This window comes from Pseudonaja textilis, chromosome 18, assembly GCF_049901715.1.
Source record: "Pseudonaja textilis isolate UNSWEBS1 chromosome 18, rPseTex1.2, whole genome shotgun sequence".
In the NCBI taxonomy this organism is placed as follows: domain Eukaryota; kingdom Metazoa; phylum Chordata; class Lepidosauria; order Squamata; family Elapidae; genus Pseudonaja; species Pseudonaja textilis.
Genome location: NC_142007.1, coordinates 4,402,902 through 4,428,395, shown reverse-complemented (window position 1 = coordinate 4,428,395; position 25,494 = coordinate 4,402,902). Strand labels below are relative to the sequence as shown.

The 25,494-nt window shown below is 48.1% G+C and overlaps 1 protein-coding gene across 4 annotated transcripts in view; it reads left to right on the top strand.

The window, feature by feature from the left end:
- The first annotated feature begins 4,590 nt into the window (after positions 1-4,590).
- The window catches only part of SAMD11 (sterile alpha motif domain containing 11), a 79,176-nt gene continuing 58,272 nt past the window's right edge, over positions 4,591-25,494 (top strand). Inside the window, exons 1-2 of one of the 4 annotated variants that reach the window (XM_087914917.1) lie at positions 4,591-5,256; positions 7,481-7,521. In XM_087914917.1, the coding sequence (XP_087771043.1) occupies positions 4,716-5,256; positions 7,481-7,521 (582 nt within the window). In that variant the 5' untranslated portion in view covers positions 4,591-4,715. Of the gene's footprint in view, positions 5,257-7,480; positions 7,573-25,494 lie in introns of all 4 variants that reach the window. The other 3 variants (XM_087914915.1, XM_087914918.1, XM_087914916.1) reach the window with 3 other exon arrangements.

The window sequence follows — 25,494 nt, the reverse complement described above, 5'->3', positions numbered from 1 at the left end:
TCTCCTGCAAAACCCCACTCCCCTTTCGCTCCTCTTTTATTCCCTATGGGAGAGGCCACCTGTGGCTTTACTCCCAAGTCGACCCTTGTTCCTCAGCTGTTTCCTTCTCCTGGCAGCTCTGCGCATATGCACACTGGGAACAGGCTCCCGCTGCTCTTCTTCCCCACTGATCTCTGGCTCCAAAGGCAGCTGATAACTGTCAGATGGCCCCGGCCCCATCTCTGCCTCCGACGCAGAGCCCTTGTCAGAGCCTTCCCCAGCCTCCAGGACTGGCCCATGTTCCTCTCTAACCTCCTCACTGTCCGAATCTGCCGCCAGCTCCACTGGCGGGCCACAACACAACAGTCCCACCATATGATTGACGTTGGGAATCCGATTCTGCTTGCTTCTCCCAACCCCGATTTTTTGTTTTTGTTTGTTTTTTTGTGTGTGTTGTTTTGTTGTTTTGTTTTGTGGACTTCTTCGCATCTCTCTCCTGATCCTGTCTGGAGTTTTCGTTTGATCAAAGCCGCGTATTGTAAGGTTGCTGTGGCAACAGTTTAGTTCAATTAATCCTTTGCCTGGGGAATAACATTAAAAGCAAGAAATAAGACCCGAATCAACAAACAGCGGACGCCTCCTCCAATGGCTCCGATCAGATAATCAAGGACTCCCACCAAATCCTGTTGAGTCAAAACTTTTTTTTTTTTTGCATTTACAATTCTCTCTCTTTCTCTCTCTCTCTCTCTCTCTCTCTCTCTCTTTTTGCAGAGAAGCTGGGGGGGGCAGGGGAGACGGTTCCCTGTTAATCCAGTGGATTAAACAGGCTTTTTTCCAGATCCCCTTAGAAAAAAGGAGAAGCCCCCTCCCTGTCTGGCCCCTGCCTTCTCCCTAGCCCCCCACCCCAGTGCCCCACAAAGCCCCCCGCTGCTTTGCTGTCAAAGTGTCTCTTCTAATGAAGCAATCTGGCTGTAGGCGAGTTTGACCTCCCTCTCGGCCCGGCCCACCGAGTCCGGGGGTGGGGGTGGGGGCTTTGAATCCCAAGCTTCACAGTGTCTGGGTCTGCACCGCTTAGAACAAAAGGGAATCCAGCTGTGGAGGCTGGTTTTTTTGCAACAGCTGGATGCCTTCTGAAGTCTCGGAGGAGCTCGGGGTTAAAGAAGCTGCTGCCCGAGGGGAAACTTGCCAGCGTCCTTCCAACTTGCTGCTCCCCCAAATCATTTTATTTTTAAAAAAAAGTTTTATTGAGAAAATTTTATACGGCCGCCTGACTCACTCAAAGGGCAGTTTACAAACACCAAAGCCCAATGCAAAAGACAATTACACACTCACACATACTCATACACGACAACACAAGGTAGACTCTTCTTACTACCTTAGTTGAACCCCAAACTTCTTGTTTTTTAAATAATTTTGTATTGGTTTTCTGCTAAATATATTTCTTAGTGCTTCATGAACATCGTGTTGTCTGGGTAATTATTGCCTCATCGTTATAAATTTGCATTCTTCATCGCCACTGGCAAAACAGCCACTGGTAAAAGAGATTCCATGTCTGATAAACATTTACATCTTCTTTCTGTTTAATTTTCAGCGTCCGTCTGTCCTTTTCTGCACAATCTAATACCTTCTTGACTATCTCTTCACCTTGTGGTGTATCTTCCCTTTTCCAGTATTGTGCATACATCAGAGGTCTCCAAACTTGGCAACTTTGAGACTTGTGGACTTCAACTCCCAAGGGATGGATGTATGGATAGATAGAGAGGGAGAGAGGAAGGAAGGAGAGGATGGATATATGGATGGATGGATGGATGGATGGATGGATGGATAGATAGATAAGGAAGGAAGGAAGGAAGGAAGGAAGGAAGGAAGGAAGGAAAATAGCTCGTTTCATCTGGGGACCTACCTAGGATCTACCTACAGGTAGTTCTCGACTTACAACAATTCATTTAGTGACTGCTCGAAGTCACAAGGGCACTGAAAAAACTTACTTATTACCAATTTTCACACTTAACAACTGTTGCAGCTGCCCCACATGGTCACATGATCAAAATTCAGCCACTTGGCCACCGACTCACAATTATGACAGTTGCAGTATCACGTGATCCCCTTTTGCAACCTTTTGACAAGCAAGGTCAGCGGGGAAAGCCAAATTCCCTTTTACTCTCTATAGTGTTTCACTTAACAACCGCGGCAAAAAAGTCATCAGATGGGGGCAAAACTCACTTAACAATTGCCTCACTTAGCAATGGAAAATTTGGGATCCATTGGGGTCGTAATTCGAGGACTGTACTACCATTTCTTTTTCCTCTAGCACATTTTGGGCAAGCCAGCTGGGATGGGCAGGAAGGTTGAGACGTCAAAATCGTACCCTCGATTTTGTTTTTTTGTTTTTAATGGAACGCACAAGCTGGCAATTAAATTGTATTTCGTCAAAGACTTTTGCCTCTGCCTCACCTCATCCTGGGGTTAAGAGCCCTGAGCTACAACCACCTTGTTTCTTCAGTGGGGGCTTAATCCCACGGTGTGTCTCCGTTTCCTTTTCATGTACCGATTAAGGTTGATCATGTCTCTGGCTGTTTCTTAATGTCAGAACATCTGGACCGGATCAAGGGATGAAATGCAATGCAAGAGCGAATGAATGAATGAATGAATGAATGAATGAATGAATGAATGAATGAATGAAAAACTGCTGGTGACCTTCTACCGCTGCACCATAGAGAGTATCTTAACTTACTGTACCCCTATATGGTTTGCCAATTGCAGTCGCAGATGGGAAGCGCTCCAGAGGGTTAACATCATTACCCAGAGGATTATGGGTTGCCCTCTCCCCTCTTTGGAAGAGCTTTATAGCTCCCACTGCCTTAAGAAAGTTCAAAACATCCTCAAAGATCCGTCTCATCCTGGGGGACCCTTTTTTTGAACTATTACCACCTGGCAGACGGTACAGGATAACAAAAGCAAGGACAAATAGGCTGAAAAAACAGCTTCTATCCCAGGGCAGGAGCTCTGTTGAATTCTACTGTATATAGTGCAATATTAATGCAGCGTCAGGGGTTTTCCATTGAATGTGTGGAGGGTGAAGGATGTGTGTTTGTGTTTATTTTCATGGTCATGATGTGCACTGAAGATGGGTGTTGGATTTCGTTGTAAAAGGTGCAATGACAATAAAGTAAACTAAACTAAACAATGACCCAGGCCAGACGTTTTAGGATAAGGGTGCAGATCTGACCCATCTTTCTTTCATGAAATTGTTGTGGTTCACCGGCAGCAGGTGAGGAAAGCTGAGGTCTCGGAGAGCGAGGACTCAGGTGAGGGGCCTGCGTGGGAGGCAGGGATGGGGCCAGGACCATCAGGGAGTGGAGTGCTGCCTTCGGAGATTGTGGAGGCTGGCAGCAGTGAGGAAGAGGCCCCCGAGGAGCCTGGGCCCAGTGTGCGTGCGCGCAGGGCTGCTCGAAGGAAAGAGCAGCTGCAGCAGCACAGGTGACTCGGGAGTAAGGCTGCAAAGTAAAGGCCCCTCCCTTAAGAGATAAAAGCCAGCTGAGAAACCGGAGTTCTCCCCCCACCTCGGGACCTCAGGGCAGGATGGGGGGGGGGACGGTTAGAGACTCCATAGTTGATAAGTTGCTCCAAAGCAGCAATGAGCTAGAAGTGAGAAATAAATGGATATTAGTGCAACGATGTGTTTAGAGATGTAAAGAATACGACGACTATGATAGAATTATGGAATCAGAGAGTTGGAAGGGACCTTTGAAGGTCTTCTAGTCCAACCCCCACACCCCCTTAGGCAGGAAAGCCTACCAAGAGCCCCGGTGACGCAGTGGTTTACAGTAGATGATTGTTAAGATAACCGTACTCAATATAATAATATTTTCATTAGAAGATCCGTCAAGAGGGAGAAGTGATTATGAACATTGTAAGATTAGAGAATTATCACCGATGTAACGAACGTTGTAAACTGGGATGCAATTGCACAGAGACGTGTTGTACCCAGATTTACACACTGTTTAATGGAAGAGGATACGTTCAAGTTTTTATTTAAAAAAAAAAACTTTTATTTATTTATTTTTTTAAAAGAGACGGCGAGAGCCGGGCGAGCAACTTCCAAGTTACGCGGGAACGTTTGGCAAGTTTTGGAAGTTTTATGCTCGGAGGCGGGGCCAGAAAAGCCAGGCGTCGGGGGTGGGTGGGGGGTGGATAAGACCCGGCTAGACGACCTCCAAGGCCCCCTTTCCCAACTCTGATGGCTTGATTGAAAGGCGTTGAAAAGAGAAAGCCCCCAACTTTCGCCCAAGGGCGGGATTCAAGAGAGCCGAAAGCGGCCGGGCCAGCAGGTCAAACTCGGGGCGGGAGGGAGGTTCTCCGGCCTCCGTCGCCGCCGCCGCCGCCGGCGATCAATAACTCTTTGGCGACCGAGATGGCGGCGGCGGCCCCTCGCTGGCCGAAATGTCAAGCCGGCCGCCGGAGGGGCAGCGCTCCAGCAGGCGCGTCGAGCTGCTGCTGCTGCTGCTGCTGCTGCTCCCGGGCGTATTAAAACGGCCGTCGCCGGCTGCTGTGCGGGAGTCCGGCGCCCCGTGGCTGCCTCCTCCGCCTCCGCCTCGCCAGCCTCCTCCTCCGGCGGCGGCGGCGGCGCCTGCAAGGTGTAGCTGCTGTTGCCGCCTCCTCCTCCTCCTCCTCCTCCTCCTCGCCGCTCGCTGGAAGCAGCCGAGGCCGCCGCCGCCGCCGCCGCCGCCGCCAGCATGCCGGCCATCAAAAGGGAGCGCCCGGATGGCGAGGAGCTGGCGCTGGCCGCCTTCCACCAACCCATGGAGGCGCTGCCCGGGTACCTGGTGCCCTTAGCCGCCGCCGCCGCCGCTTCCATCCCGGTGGTGACCCCGCACCCGCCGCCGCCGCCGCCGCTGCCGCCGGCTTACGAGCAGCTCTTCGCCGCCGCCGTCGCCCACCACCACCAGCAGCAGCAGCAGCAACGCGCCTACTTGGACTTCCACGCCGCCGCCCCGCCGCCGCCGCCGCCGCCCGAGGAGCTGGTGCTGGAGCGCTTCTCCTCCGCCTCCGCCGCCGCCGCCGCGCCGGACTTCCAGCCCTTCTTCGACCGGGGCGAGCCCTGCCTGGAGGTGGAGTGCGGCGACAACCGAGCCTTGCTCTACATCCGCAAACTCTGCCAGGGCAGCAAAGGGCCCTCCATCCGCTACCGGGGCGAGTGGCTCACCCCCAACGAGTTCCAGTTCGTCAGCGGCCGGGAGACCGCCAAGGACTGGAAGCGGAGCATCCGACACAAAGGTACCCCCGGCGACCACCCCTCATCACCCCCCCGTGGGGGGGGAACCAGCCGTGGGCCAGGCTGGCAGAGCGAGCGCGCTCTGCTCCTGGGCAGAGGCACTCTCGCCACCCCCACCACCACCTTCCTCCGGGATGGAGTAGACCTGGCCCCTTCAACCGGGCGGGACCGACTATAGGATGCCGGGGGAGCCCCCAAGGAAGGAGAGGTGTTTTTTTTCCTTTCTGTTTTTAACTCCCACTCTTGATGCCTTGGGTTGGGGGGGGACGGGGATTGCGGGCGTCTTGGATTGCGCGCAACCCGGTTTTGGGGGCAGGCGGGCGAGGATGGGGTGTTGGGAGGCTTTGCAAAAATACCCCTCGCCCGCCGGTTTGGGGCTGGGGCGCGCGCAAGAGGCGGCGGCGGCGGGGGGGCGGCAAGCGGGAGCGCGTGTCGGAGTCCCCCCCCCCTCCGCGTGGTTGGAAAGTTGCGCAGAGGCGCGCGAGAGACTCCGGAGGTGCGTCTCTCTGCCGCCGCCCCCCTCCTCCCCGCTCGGGGCGGGCGAAGAGGAGCGGAGGGAGGGGGCGGGCAGGCGGGGGAGGGAGGGAAGGAAGGAAGGAAGGAGGGAGGGAGGGGGAGAGAGAGAAGGAGGGAGCCTTCCTTCCCCGTCCGCCGGGGGAGGCAGACGGGAGGCTGGAGCCGCGCGCGTCCCCTTTCCAAACACCCCCGGCCGCCTGGCTCGGAGCCGCCCAACCCCGCTCTTCGCTGGCCGCCCATGGAGCCGCCGCGGCGACCTTCTGAAGCCGGAAAGCTCCGAGACGGCGGCGGCGGCTTCTTCTTTGGCGCCTGGAAGCGGGTGGGTGGCTGCTCGGAGGAGGAGGAGGAGGAGGAGGGGTGGAGGGGGGAGACGGGGAACTTGCGGGGCTCCGGAAAGCCCGCGCGCTCGGTCGGAGAGACTCGCTTAGACGCCCCGGAGCCGAAGGGAAGGCCGACCAGCGGCTGCTTTACGTCGAAGGCGCGCTTCCCGGCGGCGGGGAGAGCGCTAAGGCGACCCCCCCAGTTTCTTCTTTTGAGGGGGGCTCGTAGCTGGAGCCCCGCTGCGGGAAAGGAGCCACCCATCGCCCACCTGGGTGCCGATCCTGCCTCCCTTGGCTTGGGTTGGATCGCAAGCCGCTTTTGGGGGTGGGGGGTGGAGGAGGAGGGACCGGTCCCTCGGGTTGCGGGGGAGAACCCCACGGAGGAGGGCAGGTGGGCGGCGGGGCTGGGGGAGGGGTTCTTCCCCTTCCTCCCCTCCCCGTCTCCCCCGACGCGGCTCGATCCTCTTTTTTTCCCCCAACCGCGGAAACAGTCCGCAGGCGGTGTGTGTGTGTGTGTGTGTTGGCGTGGGCGCCCCATCGCAGGGCTGGGACTTTGGTCTTTTCTCCCGCTGGCTCTGTGTGTGTGTGTGTGTGTGTGTGTGTGTGTGTGTGTGTGTGTGGAGAGAGAGAGAGAGAGAGAGAGAGAGAGAGGCTTTGACATATCATTAGCGGGATGCGGCGAGCAGAGACTGGGGGGTGGATGGGGGAGAGCCCGACGAAAGGTCGTTTTCAGGCGGTTGATTGACACCTCGCCTTGTTTATTGATTGCCTGGAGGGAGAAAGCGGGGTGGAGGGAGGAGGAGAAAAAGAGGGAGCTGTCTCTCCCCCCGTTTCCCACCGCCACTCTAATGAAGCCTCAGCCCCCCCGCCGCCTTCACCGTCTCCGCCTCGGGGGAGAGAGAGCCCGTCCGCCCCCTCCATCCTCCGCAGCCTTCGTGGTCTGCTGGTCGGAGGGAGAGAGAGAGAGGGGCGTGTGTGTGTGTGTGTGTGTGTGTGTTATATAGCCCTTCTAAACTGCATCCAGAATGGGGGAAGGGGGGAGGCAGCCCGGCCCCCCCCTCCTCCTCCTTCCAACCCCCTCCCCGCTCCCCATTAGTCACCTTTTCAGTCTGGCCAAGGCTTTTTTTTCCCTTTTCTTTCTAAGAGGATTAGTTAAGGGCTAATGAGGGTTTGGGGGGCACGCATCCTTCCTTTCCACGGGGAGAGAGAGTTCAATTAAGGAACGAGGGGGGCGGAGGAGGGTACGGGGTGGGGGGTAGAAGGGAGGCTGAGGCTCTTTTGTGACCAGTCTTCCCCTCTCTTCCAAACCAACCTAAGCACTTTCTCTTTCTCTGCCCCCTTCCCCCTCCCCCACCCCTTTTCCCCCTCCCGCTTGTCTTCCTGCACCCAGGGAAAAGTTTGAAGACGCTTATGTCCAAAGGAATTTTACAGGTACATCCACCAATCTGTGATTGCCCTGGGTGTCGAATTTCGTCTCCAGTGGTAAGATGATCTTGAGGAACAAAACAACAAACCCACCAAAATGAATCCGGATTTTCTTCTTCTTTTTTTTCTTTCTTTCTTTCTTTCTTTCTTTCTTTCTTTCTTTCTTTCTTTCTTTCTTTCTTTCTTTCTTTCTTTCTTTCTCTCTCTCTCTCTCTCTCTCTCTCTCTCTTTCTTTATGGCACATTTTGGATGCTTCTGTGTTTTTTTTTTTACCCTTCTGGATTACGTCTGTCGTTTAAAACAGCAACTTGTTTCGTGGAAGACAATTTTTCAGGGGAGGGGGGAATGGTTTCGGTTTAGCTGGCTGGCCAGTCACTCATCTCCAGCTGTGGGAGATGGGTCTGATTTAAAAGAAGTGGCTGGGAGAAAGGAACTATCTATCTATCTATCTATCTATCTACCAATCTAATCATCTACCAATCGATCATCCATCTTTCTCCATCCTCTCATCTCTCCACCCATATCTATCTATCTATCTATCTATCTATCTATCTATCTATCTATCTATCTATCTATCTATCTATCTCTATATCTATCTATCTATCTATCTCTATATCTATCTATTTCCATCTATCTATCTAATCATCCATCAATCTATCATCCATCTTTCTCCATCCTCTTTCATCTCTCTTTCCATCCATCCATCCACCTCTATCTATCTAATTATCAATCTATCTAATCTATCATACATCTTTCTCCATCCTCTCAATTCCCTCCCTCCTTCCTTCCTTCCTTTCTTCCATCCATCCATCCTCTTTATTTCTTACCCACTCTTTGAGGAATAAGGCCAACCCTACCGGACTGGCCTCTCTTCTTTGGGATCAGAAAGGAAAGACTGGCTTTGGGGCCTTCGGAGGATCATCTCCACTGCTTCAGAAGAATTGACTAAGATGTTTTGTCTGCTTTTTAAAGCTCTCCAGATTTTATAATCTTTTTTTTTTTTTTAAAAGAGATCCTGTCGTTGAGAGCAGTTCACACAGGCGTGTTTGGAGGCATCTTTTGTCTAGGAAACAACCCACTGCTGCCTTTCTTCCGGTTTTGTTTTGTTTTTTGTTTTCCCTTTTCGAGTTTTCGCATGTTTTCGGAAATGCAAATTTTGCAACTGGTGTTGAGCAAAATTCAGATCTGCCAGGAGGTGCCCTAGGGAAGAAGGTTTGGACGGCGAGGCTGCGGATGCCACCGAAGGTTTATTGACTTTTTATAAATTTCATAAGGATGTCGTATTTTGGAGCAGGAGGAATAGCTGGCTGGTGACTAAGGAAGCGGAGGGGAAATTGGGTTTGATGGATTGCCACTCAGGTGCCTGGTGTGGTGTGCAGATGGTAAGGTTTGCATGGTGTGTGTGTGTGTGTGTGTGTGTGTGTGTGTGTGTGTGTGTGTGGCTACAAACAGATTGGCCTCACCACTTTCTGATGGGGGCATCCATAGCATGGCAAGTTTTGCCATTCGGTTTCGCACAGCCTCGCCGGTTTTGCGATTAAAGTCAAATGCGTGTGTTTGTTTGAAGGGGGTGGGAGGAAGAGAAGAATTTGGCTTTGACAAAACCCCATGGGATCCGAATTGCGTACATAACTTGTAAGGCTGGTGAAAAACAGATGTCTAGCATTGCTTATTTTTAAAGCACATCTGGGAAAAGAAACAAGAAACAGATTTTTAAAAAAAACACGAAGCTGTTTTGATGGGGGGGTGAACTCCTAAAGAGAGATTTGTCAGATTGGCACATGTGTCTGCAAAGAACTGGTTAATGACATTTGAACCAATTTCATTCTGGATTAAATTCTTAGCAGAGATGATGAGTAGAAAGTAGACCTCCCTTTCCTAATAGATTATTTCTAACTGAAATAAAGGAAGTTTGGGGAGAAGCAGAGATCTGTTTATATCTGAATTCTCCGCAGTTCCTATGCTCAAAACATAGTCCTGGGTCGAAGGTTTGTTCAATTCTGAGTGCTGGCCTTTCGTGACAGATGTCAAGGTTTTAAGTTAAATAAAAATCTGGATTCTTTATGTTTCTACTTTCTCTAGTCCAAGTAGATGAGTCTCTAGCCAGTAGCTGGATTCTTATCACATATGGAACCAAGCCATGGCTTGAGGGTTTTTGGGGTTTTTTTTTTTTGCATGGGTTTAAAAGTCCGGTGCGACTCCAGCCGTGCCGGTTATAATGTGTGAATGTGGGGTGTTAATAAAACACGAGATAGCGAAGTGCTGTGTGAACCTTAACAAGCATCTTCAGTGGGTATTTCTATGCTTTAGTTGTTAGGTGGATCAGAGGGGGCCACCGAATCTATACCACATATACTTGCAGATCAGCCATGAATTTTAGATGCTAAAATGTCCCCCCAAAGTTGAGTTTGGCATTTCCATGGATGTGCTTATATGGTAATTTTTAAAAAAAACATTTGTATCTCTCATATATGTATGTATGTATGTATGTGTATATGTGTATGTAGGTATATATATATATATATATATATATATATATATATATATATATATATATATATATATATATATATATATATATGTATGTATGTATGTGTGTGTATATATAGAGAGAGATACAAGATAGATAGATAGATAGATAGATAGATAGATAGATAGATAGATAGATAGATAGATAGATGATAGATGATAAGATAGATAGATAGATAGATAGATAGATAGATAGATAGATAGATAGATAGATAACTTATATATTTATATTTCTTCCTGGATTAAGCCCATATGTGGGTAAGTATATCCACAATTTTTATCCCAAATAGCAAGGAAAACATGGGTTTGCTTAGTGGTGTACAATCCGCAGGGACTCCTTTACATATTATCTTTACCTTTTATCTATTTATCAGAAGATGTGGATGCTCCATTACTGGAGGCTTTTAAGAAAAGATCGGACAGCCACCTATCTGAAATGGAAGAGCATCTCCTCCTTGAGCAGGGGGTTGGACTAGAAGACCTCTTAAGGTCCCTTCCATCTCTTGTTATTTGGAACATTGGCAAGTGGCACATTTTTCATAGTATCTCGGTTTAAAATTCAAGGCTTATCCATGAGTATATACGGTATAGAAGATCTCTGAACTTTAAAACTGCGGTTCCTCCGTTCAGCCAAAAGTGAATTCGATGTGCGTATTTTGTGTGGACCTGCCAAGTTGTCACAAGGTTTTGGGCAAAGAGAAATGTAGCCGTTGTGGGACTTCTATTTGGGATGGGGGCAAAAAAATTGCACATCCCTTAACAACATTGGACAGAGACACATTTTGCCTCATTAGCCGCGGTGTGTACGAACACGCCTCGAAAACCGAGAAATTGGAAGCGATACCTCTTCAAGTTGGAAGATCAAACAGAGGAGTGGTGCCATCTCTAATTAAAAAGAGAAATTTACCAAGGATTTGCTGGCCCTCCGAACTCTTCGGGGTGTTTGGGCTTTCGTTTCACCGCAGGCAGAGGACTGGAAAGCTGTTTTCCACGGAGATAATTAGTTTAAATTATTAGCCAAGAATAACTTAAAAAGCAGGCACGCTATGCCTAAAGCCTGAGCAGTTGAAGACCAAACTAAGGCTAACTTTACGTGGCAATGTGGAAGGCCTGGCTATATTTCTATATAATTTTTGCAAACTAACCCCTCTTCCCCCTTTAAAAGAAGCATCGCTGAATTGCGTTCCGTTTTTTTCCCCGTGCACTTCTCAATCCCAGACGGAACCTAGCTGGAATAATCACAAAAACACCCTTTAACTTTCCTGTGGGACTAACCCAGCAGTCTATAAATATCTTCGCCATTAATCATCTTAGGGCCTAAAGGAAAGCTAAATCTATTTAAAGAAAACAGGCCCTCCCTATCGCTTCCTCGCCGGTTGCCAAATCTTGACTCCGCCACAGGTGACTAGATGAGCGCATGATTTTAGGCTGGGCTGGCATGTGCATACACGCAGGAATTCCAGCCCCAAACCCCAGAAGTGTGCGTAGGAAGGGACTTTCCCATAAACGTTCCCCCTCAGTTTCAGTTTGAACACAACTCTTCCGCCAATTTGCTAAGGGTGGTTGGCACATTTTCGTTTGGGGTGAGATCTCTTTCGTCCCTGGCTGTTTTAACTACTTGGGTGGGGTTTTTTGGCAGGAGGGTTTTTCGAAAGGAAAGGACGGTAGGTTTCACAGGACGACCAGGGGAGACACGATAGCAGCGTTGCAATAGTGGAGGGGCTGCCACAGAGAGGAGAAAGGGGGTCGAGCTATTTTCCAAAGCACCCGAAGGCCGGACAAGGAATAATAATGGATGGAAACTGACCAAGGAGAGATTCAACTATGGAAATAAGGAGAAACTTTCTGACAGGGAGAACAATCAACCTTTGGAACAGAAATTGCCTTTGGAAGTTGTGGGAGCTTCATCCTTGGAACCTTTCAAGAAGAGTTTGGACTCCCATCTGTCAGAAATGGTGTAGGGTCTCCTGCTTGGGCAGGGGGTTGGACTAGATGACCTACAAGGTCTCTTCCAACTCTGTTAATCTAAAGTCTCCCTTTAAAGCAAAAAAAAAAAGAGAGGTTTTTAGTTGGAGGGATACACAGGTAGTCCTTGTCTTACGACTCATTTAGCAATTGTCCAAAGTCACTGAAAAGAGTGATTAACAGCCAGTCCTCACACTTCTGACCATTGCAGCATCACGAGAGCGCCAACGGGGCACTTGGCAACGGGCATGCATTGACAATAGTTGCAGTGTCCCCGATTTGTGTGATTGCCATCTGCCTCTTTCCAACAAGCCCATTCAATGGGAAATGGAGGGTGGGAAGCCTGATTTGCTTAATGGCTGTGTGATTCACTTAACAACCTCACCAATTCACTGAACAACTGGGCTCAAGTTTTGCCTGTGCAGTTGAAAAAAAAGATGTTGAGACTCTAGAAAAAGTACAGAGAAGAGCAACCAAGATGATGAGGGGACTGGATCCTGACTCTTTGCTCACAAGAGGAAAAATCCCCAGACATGGGCCCACCCTCTAAAAACAGGGGTCCCCAAACATGGCAACTTTAAGACTTGTGGACTCCAACTCCCAGAATTCCCCATCCAGCAGGCATTAAGATGGGTGGACTCCCAACTCCTAGAATTCCCCAGCCAGCATGCTGACTGGGGGATTCTGGGAGTTGAAGTCCACGGGAAATCTTGCTTTCCAGGGGTCTCTAGTTCAGGGGTCTCCAAACTTGGCCACCTTTAAGACTGGTGGACTTCAACTCCCAGAATTCTCCAGCCGGCATAGCTTGCTCTCTTGTAATCCCTTCCTCTACAATCTCTCTCCACTTTAGGAGGTTAAGAGAAAAAAAAAAGAGAGAGACAGACACGGCTGTCTGGAGAATTCTGGGAGTTGAAGTCCACCAGTCTTAAAAGCGGCCAAGTTAGGAGACCTCTGCTCTGAAAGAATCAGCTCTTGGCTTCCATATGTCAGAGAATTTGACAGATTGCAGATTTGGTTTGGCTTGAGTCCGGATGCCCTGACTGGATTAGTGTGTGTTTAAACAACCGCCAGCCTGTTGACAGCTGGAAAACGGCTTCTTTAAGATCTGCTGAAATGACAACAATACCTGGTGTGTGTGTGTGTGTGCCAGCCAAACAGCTTAGCCCGTGTTCATTAACTTGTTTGCTGTTCCGGGTTCACACAACCTCCTGAATTTGATAAACCCACCCGAAGGTTTTGTCTCTTTGAAATAGGGAGACAAGTGTTCCCACAACCTCTAGATTGCTCATTTGTGTTGTCCAGGGTGTGCTGGGCCAGGCCAAGGTTTGTCCCTGTGATGGCTTGTGGGATCCCCCAGGATCCTTGGGTCAACACCGCTTGATTCAGGGATTGGGTCAGCAGGCTGTGTGAAGGAGGCCCTCCTTGTCAGCTTGGATTTCCTGTTTGTTGAAGTTGGGGGAATTAGCGTCTTGTTTCAGCTCCCTCTGGAATTAGAGGCTGGCGCCTCTTCCCCTCCGTTCATCCATCCTTCATCTATCCCTCCATCCCTCCCCCATTTCTCCATCCTTCCCTTCATCCCTCCATCGCCCTCCATCCCTTCCTCCATTCCTCTCCCTCCTTTCCTTCATCCCCTCTGTCCATCTCTCCATTCATCTTTCCATCAATTTTATCCCCCTCTCCTCCTTCCTTCCTTCCCTACATCCATCCATTTCTTCATCTATCCCTCTCTCCCTCCACTCCTTCATCCTTCCCTCCATTCTTCATCCTTGTCTCCACCCGCCCTCTCCCTCCCTGCATTCATCTGTCCCTCCCTCCCTCTATCCTTCCATTCCTTCACCTATCCCTCCCCCATTCCTTCTTTCTTCCCTCCATTATTTATCCCTCCCTCCCTCTATTCATCCTTCCCTCCGTTCCTTCCTCCTCCCCTCCCTCCACCCCCCATTCCTCCTTCCTTCCCTCCCTCCATTATTTATCCCTCCCTTTTATCCCTCTCTTCATCCTTTCCTCCTTCCCTCCCCTCCCTCCATCCCCCATTCCTCCCTACTCCTTTCCCTCCCTTTTATCCCTCCCTCCATTCCTTCCTCCTTCCCTCCCTCCCTCTCTCTCACCTCTCCCTTCCCCTTCCCCCTCCCCCTCCCGACTCAGCCGGCGAGGTCAGAGCGCGGCTTGCCAGCTGGCGAGGCGAGGCGGTCCGGCCGGTTTTGCAGCCGCAGGAAGAAGCGACGCAGGCGCGCCCCACCGAGAGCGCCGCTTTCCTAAGCCCGCATTCCGGCTGCGGGAGCCGCGAGCGGGGCCGGGCTCCGGGGCGCACGTGCGCGGCTTCGCACGACACTCTGGCCCCGAGAACGCGGCGAGGGAGAGAGCCTCCCTCTGCCCGGGGCTCCGGAGGGACGGCGCCCGGAGGAGGGAGTGAGTGAATGAGTGAGTAGGGGGGAAAAGTTGGCGGCTCCCCGACTCTTTGCTGTTCTTCTCTTCTTCTCAAGACGAGCCGCAATGCTGGTTTGCCAATAAAAGAGGAATATTTGTAGCTCAGGGTTGACGTGAGGGGTCCTCGGTGCTCTCCAAGCTGGCTTGTTTTTTTCTTGCAAACGTTTCAGGGCCCCTGACTAGGTAACAACAGTGCTAGTTCCAAAGGGAAGGGAAGGAAGGAGGGAGAGAGGGAGGGAAGGAAGGAAGAGAGAGAGAGAAGGAAGGAAGGAAAGAAGAGAAAGAAAGAAAAGAAAATGAAATATTTGTCGCTCAGGGTTGACATGAGGGTTCCTCAGTGCTCTCCAAGCTGGCTTGTTTTCTTGCAAACGTTTCATGACCAACTAGATAACATCAACAGTGCTAGTTCCGAAGGGAAGGAAGGAGGGAGGGAAGGAGAGAGGGAAGGAAGGAAGAGAGAGAGAAGAGGAAGGAAGGAAGGAAGGAAGGAAAGAGAAAGAAAGAAAAGAGAAAGGGAATATTTGTAGCTCAGGGTTGACATGAGGGTTCCTCCGTAACATGAGTACTAGGACCAGAGGGAAGGAGGGAGGGAAGGAAAGAAGACAAAAGATAGAAAACGAAGACGAGAAAGAAAAGGAAGGAAAGAAAAGAAAGAAAAAGAAAGAAAGAAAGAATAAATATTCGTAGCTCAGCATGGGGGTGGGGGAAAGAGAAGCACCCCCAAGCTGGCTAAACGCCTGGCCGCCCCCCATTATTTAGCGCAGGGCTGGGTATATATAAGCAATAAACCACGGGTAGTTGGTAAGCTCTCAGGTCTGTCCTTAACTCCAGAAGAGTAGGAAGGCTTGGAAAAATATATATAATTTATGCCGTTTGGTTTCCAGGCAGGGGGAACGTAAGATGTTTCACTTCGCTGTTTGCTAATAAAAGAGAATATTTGTGGCTCAGGGTTGACAGGAGGAGTCCTTGTTGTTCTCTGAGCTGGCTTGTTTTCTTGCAGATGTTTCATTACCCAACTAGGTAACATCATCAGTGCTAGGTTCCAAAGAGAGGGAAGGAAGGAAAGGAAAGGAAAGGAAGGAAAGGAAGGAAGGAAGGAAGGAAGGAAATTCGTAGCTCAGGGTTGACATGAAGGACCCCTCAGTCCTCTTGTTTATTACAAGCATTAAAAAATACCCCAAATAATAAACAGTACAACTGTTGGATAAACCAGCATTTCTACCAGGAATTGACTTGTTCTTGGGCTCCCCCTGTCTGCAGTATTGAGAATAACCATGCTGGCCTACCTTAACTGGTTGGTTGTAACAATTTCGTGGGAGAAATAAGTAACACATGCACTTTGTCATTTGCAGTGATGCAGGGAGGGGGGTTGTGTGTTGCACACTATTAATATGCTCTTGATCCAGTTGTGTCCATTTGCAATACAATATTAGGTTCGATCACATGGGTTAAATCAAAATTTAAACGTGTGTAGTTTGCAAACCAGCCCTTTTGTTATTTCCCCATTAAAACTTGGACCTATCCCAAGTTAGGCACAGTAAGCAATAAAGCGGCTTGGTCCCCCTTGATTGGGTATGCTTCCAATCCACTGTTGTTCAACCGTGGCTTAGGGGATAACAAACCAGCAATCGTGGTTTATACGTTAGTGCAAAAAGCCGGCATATAGATCTCCTGGGAATCAGAATGCAGGTGGTTCAGTCCATAATGGGAGCCCAGAATTTCTGCTGCTGAGTGAGAAAGTTGTTAAAGTGAATTTTGCTCTGTTTTAGGACCTTCCTTGCGACCGTTGTTAAACAAATCACTGCCCGTTGTTAATATTAGCAAAACGGTTATTACAGTAAGCCTGGCTTCCCCGCTTGCCAGAAAGTCACAAAAAGTAGAATTACGCTGCAACCCCCGTCGTCAATGTGAGTCAGTTGCCGAGGCTCTGAATATCGACCACGTGACCCGTCGTAAGTCTGGACAAAATGGCCATAAAGCCACTTTTCCCAGTGCCGTCCTCGCTTCGAGCGGTCACTATAGAAGAACTGTTGTAAGCCAAGGACTAACTGCCCATTTTTCTGTCTTTTTCTCTCTTTAATTCTCCTGGCCTTTTCCGTTTTGCCCAGCCTGAGAAATGGGGCCACGCTGGAAACAAAAACCCAACAATTGGGGTCCTTTGGCTCAAGACAGTGGTGTGTGTGTGTGTGTGTGTGTGTGTGTGTGTGAGTGTGAGTGTAAGTGATAGGGGAAATAAATTAATACCCGGGAAAGAAGGGGCCAGGAAGCTGGCGTCAGTCTTGTTAGCGATGTGTCAAGGGCAGAGTAAGGGTGAGCGGAGATAAGTAATTTTGCTGTCAAAAATTATTTAGAAATGTCATTAAAACCGCCAGGAGCTGTCTCCCAAGTGCTTCAGGCCATGAAGGAGGGTTTTTAATTGGTGACAGCCGCTTAAGGGGAGGACTCCTCTGTGTGTGTGTGTGTGTCCGTTTGTGCAGTGCAATGGGACACCTGAAAGGTTAGTTGTGTTCAATGCCCCTCTCGGTGTGCTCAAGCTAGAATTCACCCCAAGGAGAGGATGTCTCATCTATCCCAACTATGTATGTCTATATGCATGCAGGGAAGTTGGGTTGGGTTTTTTTTGGGGGGGGAGGTTTGCAAATTATTTTGGGGGTTCTGTGCAGTGGTGGTGTATTCAGCCGGTTCTGAGCGGTTCTGGAGAACTGGTAGCGGAAATTTTGATGGTGTGGCCAGAGGAAGGACGTGCAAATTGCAGAAAGGAAATAAAGATGCATCTTTTTTTAGAAAAAGAAAAAAAAGACAGAAATTTAGAAGATAAAGTAACGGGGCTGGGAGGAACCTTGGAGGTCTTCTAGTCTGACCCCTGCTCAAGCAGGAAAACCTTACAAACTTACAATTCAGCTGGTTCTGACCAGTTCTGGAGAACCGGGAGACGGAAATTTGGGGTCGTTGCGAGAAACGGCCTCCGACTGGCCCCGCCAGCCCCACCTCTTCTCTGCCTCCCATTGAGTCCCAGCTGATCAACTGGGTCTCCTTTGGTTGCCCGGCACAGGAGAAGTGGCCAAGTGAATTTTGATCACGGGATTGTTGCAAAGGGTCGTAACTGTAAAAAATGGCCGTAAGTTGCTTTTTTCAGTGCCGTTGCAACTTTGAACGGTCACTAAATAAATCATTGTAAGTGAAGGACTACCTGAGTTGGTCCCAGACAACTTTAATATCAACACTGAGCAATAATTGTCTGGGTTTTTTTTTTTTAGCTCTGGTTCTTCTCTTAAAAAAAAAAAATTAACATCCTAATGAACACCTTACAGGAAACTGTTATTCAGTAAAAGCTGGAGTTTTACTTTTAACAGCAAAAATGTTTGTGGCAATTTGTTTCCGTCCGGAGAGATTCTGAATTGTGGTTGATTTCAGCTTTCGGTGTGACCCTGTACTCATTTAGCATTTCTGACTGACATGATCTCCTTTTAAAAAATAAAATAAATGCAAAATCTGGACACGTATCCGGAAGGGAGATACTCCAGATCTGTAAAGATGACTTTTTGGTCCGTTGCTAAGGCAACGGGCATCCGGGAGCAAACGCGATAGAAGAACTAGATAACCCTGCAACTCGATGCTAATTCAAAATGGTAGCCTTGATTAAGCACGGGTGTCACCTCATAACTTATTTCTATGGTCTTTTTACAGTTGCCAACAGAAAGGGAGGGGGGGAAAAGGGTTTGAAAGAGCAGTGTGGCAGCTTGGAAATCGAAAGTGCATTCCATACATACTTTTTCAAAGATAGCAACTAGGTGACTGAAGTTTCTGCCGTGCACAATCCTAATTGGAGAGCATGATTGATGACTCTTGTCTATGGATGTGTCCCATTGGAGAATATGAATTACGATACACCCAGGGGGTCTGGGGGGAAAACCAGGGTCAAGGGTGACAATGAATGATGTGCCTCAGAGTTGGCTACACCCTGGCAGTGCCGGACAGTTTAACTCCCAATAAATCCTTTCGAAGTTTTGAAAGTTTGGCTTGAGACTCATGATTTAATTGGGGGTAACTGCCGGAATCCTGACAAAGGGTATATTTCCTGCTGGAAAGTGGGGAAGGGGCCCCTCACAATTCTCACCAGCATGGCGGCTCGTTCAGGGATGCTCGGCCTGTTCAGAAATGAGGGCAAAGCAGTAAGAGATTTGAACCTGTTGCATGGCTTTGGACTAGAAGACCTCCAAGGCCCCTTCCAATTCTTATCCTGATTGCCACACCTGGGAAATGGTTCAAAGATGCGCTTTGCCTTCGGTGTTTTTTCAAGTTACTTTCTGGGGCTCCCCATTTAAAGAAGGCAAGTGGGACATCCTTAAAGCCATTTACTCGGCTCCAATGGGGTGAGTGAAGCATTAAGCCCGCCCACCCACCCACTAGGCCCCCACCCCCACCTCCTCCCTTTCAATTTTTTTTTGGCAGCCGACTGGAACAAAAGAGCTTTTGAGGTTTTCGGATAGATTCCGCTTCATCTCGTTTCTTGCTTGTTTTCTTCCCCGACTGTGGCGGTTTCTTGACAGGGTGCCATGAAAAATTGGGCTGGAGCAACCGAGCACATGAAATCACACAGCCGTTTGGAGAGGGAAGGCATTGATTTTGAGTGATGTGGAACGGGTTTTGGGGTGAAATGGGTTTTGTAAAGAGATTCAGAGCCAAAAGAGGAAACAAACAAAAACAGACGTATTCTTGAATTCAGCCAATTTTCTATCTGTTTGCTTCTTGATCTCTGTTTTGGATTCTTTCTTTCTTCTTTTTAAATTAACAGGTTGGAAAAATTCAACAGCCCTTATTTAGCAAGTTTGCATGCATATTTTTTTGGTGTGTGTGTGTTCATAGAAATAGTCATTGCCTAGAGGACCACTGGTTGCCCTCTCCCCACTTTGGAAGAGCTTTATAGCTCTCACTGCCTTAAGAAAGTTCAAAACATCCTCAAAGATCCATCTCATCCTGGGCACCCTTTTTTTTTTTTTAAACTATTACCATGTGGGAGACGGTACAGGACAATAAAAACAGGGACAAATAGGTTGAGAAACAGCTTCTATCCCAGGGCAGGAGCTCTGTTGGATTTTACTCTGTGGTGCAGTGTTGGCAGGTTTTCGGTTCAATGTGTAGAGGGTGAAGGATGTATGCTTGTGTTTATGTTCATGGTCATGACTTGCACTGAAGATGGAGTTGGATTTCGTTGTACGAGGTGCAATGACACTAGAGAAGGAAATTATTAGACGCTCACACCCAGTTCAGCTGAACTTGGCATCTTGTAAGGTGGATTTTAGGTTCCTGGATTTGCCCTTGGTGCATTGCACCTGTGCTTACAACGGTCAGCTTTCCTTTGCTTTGCAGATCTGCAAAGGTTGGTAGAGGATTGGTGTTACACAGGTAATCCTTGACTTACGACCAGCCCCAAAGCAAAACATTTTAAGTGAGTTTACCCCATTTTACCTTGCTACGGTCGTTAAGTGGATCAGTGCAATTAAACTAGTCCCATGGTTGTTGAGTGAATCTGGCTTCCCTCTCGTCTTTGCTTGACAGAAGGCCGCAAAAGGGGATCATGTGACCCCGGGATACGGCAACTGTCGTAAATAGGAGCCGGTTGCCAAGCGTCTGTTGTACTGTTGTAAGATGAGGACGACCTATAGTTCTGTAGTGAGCCTAACCCAAAGGTGCTTTTTTTGTTTTTTTTCAGGAGGCAAACTGGACTTCCTTGTTTTTTTTCTTTTGAAGATGTTTCGCTTCCCATCCAAGAAGCTTCTTCGGCTCTGACTGAATGGTGGAGAATGGAAGGATTGATACTCCTTGCAGACAGCTGGTCATTTGCATCCTTTTAGAGGGTCGTTGAGGCCACTTGGAGGTTTATCTGTGTCCACATCTGTAGCTATACAATTTGGGATGAGCACCCTCGGAACGGTGTAGGGCATGGATTTCCAGAGGAGAAAAATAAATTGCAGACTACACGAACCATTTGCACCACTCAGGGGATCCTGAGGACACAGATAAGCCTCCAAGTGGCCTCAACGACCCTCTTAAAAAGGCTGCAAATGACCAGCAGCCTGCAAGGAGTATAAATCCTCCCATTGCTCACCATCGAATCAGAGCTGAAGAAGCTTCTTGGACGAGAAGCGAAACATCTTCAAAAGAAAAACCAAGAAAGTCCAGGTTGCCTCCTGAAAAAACAAAAACCACCTTTGGGACAATTGAGATGATTGACAATCTCCACATCCTGAGCTAATGTTTTTCCTATCCGTGCCTGCGATTGGTCTCCCCTGTCTGGGTGTCCTATCTACCCACAAGGGTGTGAAGCCCCTTCTATAGGAAGGACGAACCCTTGGATGTGTCATTTGTCACAACCTGTTAAGAAAATGCCTGCTTGTTCTTCCTTCCTACCACCCCCACCCCGCCCGCCTCCGAAATCTAGCTTATATGCCATCGCCCTCTGCCTGGATTCACCCTCCATTCATTGCTTTTGTTCCGACAATCAATTCCTACACCGCGTGAGTGACTCCGTGGGGAAGGGAAACAACTTGCCTATCGATCTGCTGCACGGTGGCGAAGAGTAGGGGGTTGCATGTTGAACAGCGCACGGTTCTCGGGGACATGGGCTGGGTAGGAAGGAAGAGGGGCTGCCCCAGAGAGGAGAAAGGGGGTCAAGCTATTCTCCAAAGCACCCGAAGGCCAGACAAGGAATTATAATGGATGGAAACGGGTCAAGGAGAGATTCAACCTGGAAATAAGGAGGAACTTTCTGACAGGGAGAACAATCAACCCATGGAACAGAAGTTGCCTTCGGAAGTTGTGGGAGCTTCATCCCTGGAGGCTTTCAAGAGGAGATTGGAGGCTTGCTATTTGTCAGGAATGGTGTAGGGTCTCCTCCTTGGGCAGCGGGTTGGACTAGATGACCTACAAGGTCCCTTCCCACAATCTGTATGAGATCTGTATAATCGGTATCTCTCTCGGCTTTGTCCCTTATCCAGCTGGTCTGGCTTCACCCAAATTCCTTCTGCCTTTTTCTCCTTCCTTCGCAGCCTTGCCTGAGGGGGGGGGGGTTGTGCCAAATTTCGAAGGTCCAGACGCCGTTAATCTCTCCTAAATATGGAAAGTGGCTTCCTGCACCTGTTAAGACACTTGAGCGAATTGGGCAGGCTTGTTCCTGTCTCCGTTTTTGGTGTAGGAAGTGAGACTTCTCCCAGGAGCTGCTTTGCAAATGATTTGCAGGGCAGAAATGCGAACAGCTGTGTTGACTGTAGAGGCCAAACGGGGTGGGTTAAAGCCCCCCCAGGAGCGTGAAATTAGATCAGGGTTTACCTTGGTTTCGTTTTTGCGACGGTTTGCGGGAATGCACCTTTTTGCAAAGTTAGCTTGGCGGTTGAGGTGGGCTGCATAGCACGAAGGGACTGGTTGCTGAGACTTGGGTGCTGCTCGACTTACAGCCACAATCGGCATTTTGGTCACTGAGTGAGGCAGCTGTTAAATGAGTCATCACGGGATCGGAGTTGGTTTTTCAGAACCATTTTTGCCACGCTTGTGAAATGGACACACAGCCATTAAACAAAGCTGGCTTTTGCCATTTGAGTTTGCTGGTCAGAAACTCGCTGGAATGGTCCTCTATGGTGATTATGTCACACACACACACACACACACACACACACACACACACAGTGGTGCAATGGTTGTTACTTGTAGGAATGGTGATCAGCCACTTATTATTTTTTGGCAAGGTTAGGATTCCGGATTATGGCTAAATGAGTGTAGTAAGACTTTCATTTGGGGGCAAGAGTTATTTTTGTGTGTGTGTGTGTGTGTGTGTCATTTTAGACCTTCTTTTCTTCTTGGGAGAAGCTTGGACGCTGTTGAAGCCTCGTCCTTTTGCAATTCAGCAGTGGGCATAGCGTGAGAAGTGAAATTAGCTACGGAATTAAGGACTTTTCGGAGCAGCATCCTAAGAAATTTTGCCTTATCTTCGCTGCAGCTGCTATTCTCTGCTTTTGAACATTGAAAAATTGAATTGGGCCTCTGTCTTTGCAGGCTTTGCGCCAAAACCCTCCTCCCTCTTGGATGGATTTCCTAATGTGCATTTGTGTGAAGGCATCCCATATGATTAAATAAACCACAGAGGAAAAAATGGTGGTTAAACCAGAATTGTATAAGTGTTGTGTGAATGTAATTCCATGTGATCGATTCAATGATAAACCACGGAGGAAACTATTGCTAAGCCAGAAGGCATGGTTTTACATGTTGTGTGAATGTATCCAATATGATTAAATAAACCATGCGGGAAACTGTGGTTTAAACCAGAATGTATGAGTGTTGTATGAATGTAACCCATGTGATTGATTCAATAAACCACGGAAGAAGCTATTTCTAAGCCAGACAGTATGGCTTTTGTGTGGTGTGAATGCACCCAATGTGACAAATAAACCATGGGAGAAACTTGTGACTTCTGGCAGTCTGGAAAGCTAGTTTTCTCCCTGAAGTTCCAGAACAAACCTGGACTTGAACTCAAGTTTGCTGGGTTATAATTTTACTACTTCCGCTCATTCTGGTGTTTCTCTGTTGGAAGGAGAGAAAAGTGGGTGTACAATTGAGTAAGCCTTTCTGAGATACAGACAAGAGATATATAAATGTAATATTCTATTTGGAGGATATTTTGCAAAGCCAAGCCACGTGTGTGCTCCAGATGTAGAGTTTTGCATGAGAACAGGGCCTGTTCTAACTTTGATCCTTCTTATTCCTCACAGCTTTACATGGGCTGAGTTCCCACCTTCAAATTAATCTTAGCAAGTCACCAAAACTATTTCTCAGTTTTCTGTAAGGGATTGCCTCAGTCTTTAGAAATAATGCATCTGGCTATAAATCAAAGACTCTGAGAATGTCAAACTTGCTCCTACTTTTGGGAAGAACTAGTAGATTATCTTCAAATAAGAATTGTTTCAACCAACTTTCCTTTTTCTAACTTTCAAGCTAGTAAGCCCTTGTTCCTGCAAACTCAGTGCATAAGATGCAAAAATACAAATCTCTTTCTTGCTCAAAAAGTTTGATTACTTTGACCAACAGAGAACGGAAGTGACTGTGTTAACTGACAGTCTGGTGTTCAAAAGTCATTCCAAAAATGTCAAAACTAGCCTTTATCACTACGGTTTTGCTCACCACGTTATAAAAAAAGATGTGGAAACTCTGGAAACCGTGCAGAGAAGAAGCAACTGAGATGATTAAAGTAGGGCTGGAGACTACAACGTACGAAGAATGGTTGCAAGGAATTGGGTATGGCAAGTATAGAGATAAGAAGGATCAGGAGAGATATGATAGCAGTCTTCCAATATTTTTTGAAAGTCTGCCAGAAAGAAGAAGGGTCACATTATTCTCCAAAGCACCAGAAGGCAGGACAAGAAACAATGGATGAAAACTAATTCAGGAAAGAAGCAACCTGGAATTAAGGAGAAATTTCCTAACGGTGGAGACAATTAACCAGTGGAACAGCTTTGCCTCCAGAAGCTGTGGGTGCTTCATCACTGGAGGATTTTAAGAAGAGATTAGACAGCCACCTGTCTGAAATGGTATATGGGTTTTCCTGCTTGACCCCTTCCTCCTCCTCTCTGTGGCAGCCCCTCAAATATTGGAAGGCTGCTCTCCTGTCTCCCCTGGTCCTTCTCTTCACCAGACTAGCCAAGCCCAGTTCCTGTGTTCTTCATATGTTTTAGCCTCCCTAATCATCCTGGTTGCTCTTCTCTGTACTTTTTCTAGAGTCTCAACATCTTTTTGATAGCGTGGTGACCAAAACTGGATGCAGGACCCTAGGTGTGGTCTTACTAGGGCTTTTTAGAGTGGTATTAGCTTAAACAGCAGGTCAAGTTAGTCTTTTGCGCAAATGATATTGAAAAGCCGCAAAGCAGCCACACAGTTTGAGCTGCTGAGTGTCTGGTTTGAGAATAAAACGCCTGAAAATTAAATCCGGTATCCTCCTGCTTTTAAATCAACCCTTGCTGTCAGAAACTGGGTTGAGGAAACTCAAGGCCATTTTGCTTTTTGTGAATGTCCTTGTTCCATGTCGAGAAGAAATATTTTCTTAACCCAAATTTTTGCCGCTGGTTGGGTTTCTAAAGGCACCAACTTCCAAATACTGTTTCCTGTTCTGCACACCATGCCCTAGATGTAGCTTTCTGAAAACTATGGTTTCCTCTTAAGCAGTTGTCTGGCTGCAGAGTTTGGAAACTTTGAAAGTAGGTTTTCAAACCTTACTTCCCAAATTTGGCCCTTCAGAGTTCCGAATTCTACCCCAATCCCAGCAATCTGAAATTACTCAAGATTTAAGTTTAGGCACACGATTGATTTCCCGCATATTAGTTTTTTGTGTGCATAACTCTTAGGCTAATTTTTGTGCATGTAAGTTCAGCAGTTGAAAGTTTTGTGCTTGTTGAAAAACCACTAGAGGTTTTTTTCTCTCTCTCTCTCTCCAAAGACCTTTTCCAGAGTAGCCCTTCTAATGAATAAACCCTGAAGATTTATTGGAGAATGTTGAGATTCTTGGAAAGATTGTAGAGAAGAGAAGCAAGGATGATTGGGGGCCTGGAGGCTAAAAACATATATAAAGAATGGTTTCTGGAATTGGGTGTTATGGCTAGGTTAGTGAAAAAAGGACTTGGGGAGACAGGATAGCCATGCTCCAATATCTGAGGGGCTGCCCCAAAGAAGAGGGAGTCAAGCTATTCTCCAAAGCACCTGAGGGCAGGACAAGAAGCAATGGGTGGAAACTAATCAAGGGGAGAAGCAACCTGGAACTAAGGAGAAATTTGACAGTGAGAGCAATTAATCAGTGGAACAGCTTGCCACCAGAAGTTTTGGGTGTTGGGTGCTCCATCGCTGGAGGTTTATAAGAAGAGACTGGGCAGCCCCTTATCTGGAACAGTATAGGGTCTTCTGCTTGATCAGGGGTTGGGCTAGAAGACCTTCCAAGGTCCCTTCTAACTCTGTTATTCTATGTTTTAATATGTAGAATATTCAGTGGCTGCTTGAAGTCCTGACAGATTTCAAGAGTTG